At 43.5% G+C, this 5,766-nt stretch overlaps 1 protein-coding gene across 1 annotated transcript; it reads right to left on the bottom strand.

The window, feature by feature from the left end:
* Positions 1-4,317: 4,317 nt before the first annotated feature.
* On the bottom strand, positions 4,318-5,010 carry LOC135129741 (uncharacterized). Its single transcript, XM_064056986.1, has one exon. The coding sequence runs from the start codon at positions 5,008-5,010 to the stop codon at positions 4,318-4,320; it is 693 nt and encodes a 230-aa protein (XP_063913056.1).
* Positions 5,011-5,766: the final 756 nt, after the last annotated feature.

The following is a 5,766-nucleotide window of genomic DNA, read 5'->3' as shown; positions in this document are numbered from 1 at the left end:
TCAGTCCGAATAATGGGAACATTTTGTTCATTAAAACCGATGACGTTGCATGACCGACCGTGTACCTTTTACGTTTTAACCCCCTTCGCTTTTTTATTCTTCGAGAAAGTTTTTGCTTTAATTTGATGTAGTCTGGCTTTCTTTTTCTGTTCAATTTCTTCAGCTTTTCTAGTTGTTCAGATTCTCTTTTCTTGTGGCAGGTTTACCACCGATCTGACGTTGCCACGATGGTATTTTCTCTCGTGGCTTCTTAGGAGTCGACTTGGGTGTTTCAGGCCATAAAAGAGATACCTTAAAGGAGTTTGGGAGAAAGAAATTCGTTGACGGCGTTATTGTTGTCGCTGTAGTACCTATTGGAGAAAGTGACAAAATTCTATCAATCTTTCATCCTCAATATTCCCCGTTCAGTCATTTCCATTTCACTTGTCTTCTGGAATTTCAGTTTCTAAAAAGTGGAGGCGTTACTTTATTTCGGTCTTCGAAATTTCCTGTTGAATTTCCTGTCTAACAGGAGATTCTAAATTATTGTGAACAGTTTTGCTGCAATCAATGTTATTCGGACGCCAAGGATGAAGTCCACATTTTCGTAATCCATTCACCAACATATTTGGCATTACAGTTCTCAGCATTTTTTCCTGAAGTGGACAAAAACGTTCTTTTTTCTGTTTTTCATGACAATGTTGGATGCGCCAATCATGGACAGCTTTTTTCCAGGTTAATTTAAGGGGATGAAAAACGACTATGTCCAGGGGTTGCATCAAATGTGTTGCGTTAGGGAACAATCTGATTACCACAATCTTGTTCTCTTTAAAAGTTAAAAACGGGGTTAAGTGAGAAGAATGACCGTCCACAATAGTAAAATAGGAAATTCAATTCCTTTTTCTACTATCCTGGGGTAGAATATGTTAGTAGTGTGCTTGTAAAATGTCTCCCCTGTCATTCAACCTTTCTCAGATCGTCCTATGTTCCAATGCTAGGACACCGAAGTTGCTGGGCTCTTACGAAGTGGCTTGAATTTGAAAATTACCATGGGTGAAGGCAGTGAACAGCAGCACTGGCCATTACTAAAACGGTAATGTTTTCTTTTTCTTCTGAAATAATGAAATTGTGAACTGACTTAGATCCTTTTTTGACAATCACACGATTTTCACCGGGGACAGATCCTTTCAGGATCTTCTAAAATTTAATTCAATTCATCTTCCTTTAGATAACTTGAACCGTGTTCTAATATTACTCTCCGTTACAGATGCTCTTGATGGAGGTAAATTTTGTGAAACCCGTCCAGGTATTCTGGGTTCACTCAATTTACAATATGTGCATGAGCCTCGCTTTGGTTTTGTAGTCGCGAGATGTGTTCTCGTGCGTTTTATATTTGATTACTACTGATCTGTGGTGTGTCCGTTATATCTCCCATGAGATCGCAATTTTTATTTTCAAACGTGATTCTGACATTACGGTGTTTTATTTTAGATTCTTCCGGCTTTGTTGACGGGCCTTTAAACAGCTGATATTACCACTTTAAAGACTAAAGTCATGTAGATATTCTTCTATGCGAGATAATTTGTCAATGATTGTAGCTGCAACATTTTTGGCTTCGTTGGCTTTGGTCATTATGTGGATGCAAGAAACGAGTTAACGATTTGATTGCGTTCGCGAATTATTACAAGCGTGATTATGAACACAGAATAAGAGATTATGAAATAAATTAAGGGTTGCTTGAGATTTTACGAGAACCACAATATGATTTATTAAACGTGAATATGAATGCGATTTCTGATTAAAATAGCGATTTTGGGAGATGAATAGATTTTGAATGAAGAAAAATAAAAAAACGTATTTCGATTATACTAGGCGTGATTTGGATAAGATTATGTACCGTTCAGCGGGGATCGAGGTATCTCTAAATTCGAAATTAGTGGGATTGGATTAGATATAATAAAGAATGAGAGCCACCAGCCTGATGATGACAACGGTCCCTGATGTTGCTCTTATAACGGCACTGATTTTGCACGAGTTATAACCGCTGCAATTCGGCTGGAATTGACCCGGTATGGGTCGAATGTCAATCGATTGAAACACCCAGCAACAATCAAAAATGCGTTTACTTTCTTCCAGGAATACTTGCGGTTCGAGATAGTTACAAAAAAAAAGGCTCTCAGAACTTATATAAAGGGCTTGTGGGGGTGGAGCTTTAAAACAAACCTTCTACCTGCAGGTATGGGAATAACCCATTTCTCGTTGTACAATACCCAGATTATACAGGTGGCGATCTTATCTCAAAATAAATCAAACGAGAAATGCCGGTTTATACCTGATCGCAGGAGAACAAACTAAAACAAGACAATTTCATTACATGGCGTGAGAACGAAGTGCGGCAAGTCTCGGGCGCAAATTTTTCCCCAGTACTCACGATCCCGGCGAGGCAGCTGCGTCGGCGCAAGAGAAATTTAAAAGTTATTGCGGTCGTGCGCAACCCAATGTACAATGTGCTTTAATTCCTCGGAGGCTCGCTGGAAGAAGTCGTCGCGCGTAGGGTCTACGACTTACGGTGCACGTCACTATCACTATCAGTAGGGCTCTGGCGTAGATGACTGAGCTCCGCGTCGTGGCCGCGAGTGATAAGACAGCGATTGGTGAGGGGCAAAAAGAAGTCCAATTTAGAGAAGTTGGGAAGATGAGATTGAAGCCTTCGAAAAGAAAATGATGTTAAACGCTGAGTACCAAGCTCGTTCGTTTGTTATCTGTGGTGGCGGGCGGCTTCGTCATGTAGGGCTTCGCGAACCCCTGGTCTGTGTGAAGAGATACGTGTGCTCCGGGTCAAGTCAACGATTCCAGTTCAGGAGACATTGTTGCAGCGAACAAATCCGGCAAATTCATCGCCGATGGTCTTTCCTTGAACAACAACGAGAGAGGCAAACATAAATCACGAAAATCGCCGAACTACTTACTCTTCTGTTTCTTGTTCAACATGGGGCGTTCACAATTCCTTCTGATGTGTTAGTTTTTTTTTATTAGCCGCTACTCCTACGGAGGGCAGCAGTAATTTTAGCTGCTGTTTATGGCTACTAAACTGCATATCTCACGTTTTTACAATTTATTTGTAAGCTTAATTTTCTGCTTTTAGCTACTACTTTCATTTAGGAACCAACATATAAAAATTACAAACAACAGTTGAGTTTAAAAAATTGCGTATTCATGCATATAAGTTGTGTTGTTTAGACTCGGCGATCAGAAAGAAGAAGCTAATGCTGTAGTGCATTGTATTATAAAATGCGTAGCTTGTTCCCTCGTGTTAGGGGATAGGGCGTCCCGACGTCGCAGGTTGACGGGGACGGCCTGTCCTCACTCGTCGAGACACCGGCTCGAACCAGGAAGCCGGGTATTTTCAGATAGGGAAGTTCTGAAAAGAACTGGTTGCGTGCTTTTTTATTTGTATAGGGATTTCCGAGGAAATAAGACCCTCGGTTAACTAGTGCGGAGCGATTTATTGTTACTTGAGCGGCCGCCGAAGTGATACCGAGCGAGATAGATACCTAGATAATACATGTATTCAGATATTATGTTTACATCGAGTCCTTAAGATATTATAATATAATAAGTTTGTCGGGTGCTTCTGAGGCTTAGGGCCTTTTCAGCACAGGGTGTTACACTTTGTTTGGCTTAAGATATTATAATACTTTGTTATTGATTTATATATACATGTATCTTAATTCTATGTCTTAATTATATATACAGTGGTTGGGGATGGGAAGTCTGTGTCGCGTCTCTTTCGTCTGTTGTGGAGTGGCTGTGGTGGTCTTGGTGATTTGTGGGTGTCTTGTGGTTGGTCTTGTGGCTGGTTCCTTCGGGGTCTCGTGGTCCTTTTAGTGGTTGAGAGTTGAAAATAGGCCATTACGATTTGTGCAGATGTCGCCGAAATCTTGGTGTCTCAAATTTAAGACGACTAATAGAATGGCATTTGGGAGATTAGACGTGTATTGTAGGAGAGGGATTGAGATTTCTTCATCTGGTGGGTTATAGTATGACAGTAAGGTAATTTGGATGTCGTCGATAAACGCATTAGCTGCTACTGCTTCGAGGTGTGTCAAGTGGTTCGGAAGGGGGTGCGGGATCGAGGGGATATTTAAGGAGATTAAGAGGGCCGTTCCACGTGCATTAGGCATTATTGATGGTCGGTTTTATGGGGTGAAGTTGATTTTAATGTCTTTTTTGGTTTTGGTTTGTGTTATGGATAATATGTGGATCTCGTCGGTTGCGATGAAGTTTTTTAGGGAGTGGTACTTGCGGGTTATGCTGTCTATGTTAATGGTGGCGATGTTAATTTGCAGGTTTGGGTTTGTTTGCGTGGTTGGAGTTTGCCCGTGGTTCGGCCCCGGGACGGGGGGCGCTTGCTGAGGGGGGGACAGCAAGCGCCGGGATAAATGTGTAATTCGGGGGCCTAGTCATCGAATGTGAAGTGGAGCCGACGACGACGAATGATTGAACCGGGTGATTAGCCGGAAAATGTGGCGGAAGGCCTGCTCGATGGCAGCTTGGACCTGGTTCCTTTGGAACGGATAGAGGTCCATGAGAACTTTGGTTAGTTACAGCTAGTTGTTTGGGGTGGAGAGAACTGGGGTCGATGGAGGGGGGTTGATCGTCTGTGACGTCGATGGGGTGGGCAAAATCTTCCAGAGGGTCGATTATTAGAGTGGACATTGTTGGGGTTCTTCGGATGCCGTGATTTCTAGAAATTTGGGGCACTTCCGTGACCAGGCGGGGTGATTTCCACACACAAAAGGGGGATTTAGGGTCAGTTTGTGGACATTTGTTTGGCGGGTGTGTGTTGGGGCAAGTGGGGCAGATTGGTTGATTGGGACATCCGTTTGGGGTGTGTCCATGTTTAAAGCAATGCGTACATTGAACAGGTGTCGGTGGGGGTGCCTCGGAAGGTTCGCACCTGTGATGGAGTCCGAAAAGTGTGATGCCTTGGGTTAACAATCGTTGGTTTTGCGCGATTTGATGCGCCATAATTTGTGCACATTGAGGTTAATTGAAAGGGGACGATGTTTTTGTCTACTGATCGAATGACCAGCGAGAAAAGTGTGGGCTTCTTTGTTGGAGGTGTGGAAACTTTTTGATGGGGTCTCAAGGGTGCAATCTCGATGTTTCTCGATTTTGTGGCTGTTTTCAAGCTGCTCGGAAACGAAGGGGCGAGAACAATTGGGAAGAAAGTGTTGGGCCGCCTTAACAGTTCTCATTGTTCGGGGAACAGCGTTCCAAGTTCTGGATATCGCCTGCAAAAAGCCTCATTAAATCACCCAAATTGACTGTCACCGAATGCGGCAGCATCAGCGACGGCGCGATACTTAGTCGTCCCAAGGAGAAGTCCACCATGCTAACACCTAGGCTTGGATCGAACTGGTTCGACGTGAGCTCTCTGTACCGGTTCTTCCGGCGCTCACAGGTCCAGAAATACTCCCAAGAATTCCTGCCGAAACCCTCAAAGGTATCCCAGTGGGCTTAGTTAATGTCATACCACGACTCGGGATCTCACCTAAAACACAGACGGACTTCATCAAGCTTATTCGAACTCCTCGCCCGTGTCTTCAGGTAAAACGCCTCAAAATCCTCCATAAACTTGTTGGGGTTTTCGAGGATTCCATCCGAAAAAAACGGCCAAACGTTGGCAGTCAATTTGTTCTGGGCAGGCTACGACTTGCAGTTGGTCGTCTTGGGTTGTCATCGGTCCTCTGGTCGCTTCTTGGACTGTTCCAGAAACCACTG

Source organism: Zophobas morio, unplaced genomic scaffold (assembly GCF_036711695.1).
Source record: "Zophobas morio isolate AGI-343-1 ecotype UQ-CSIRO unplaced genomic scaffold, CSIRO_AGI_Zmor_V1 ptg000016l, whole genome shotgun sequence".
Classification (NCBI taxonomy): domain Eukaryota; kingdom Metazoa; phylum Arthropoda; class Insecta; order Coleoptera; family Tenebrionidae; genus Zophobas; species Zophobas morio.
This window is presented reverse-complemented; position numbering and strand designations above follow the sequence as displayed.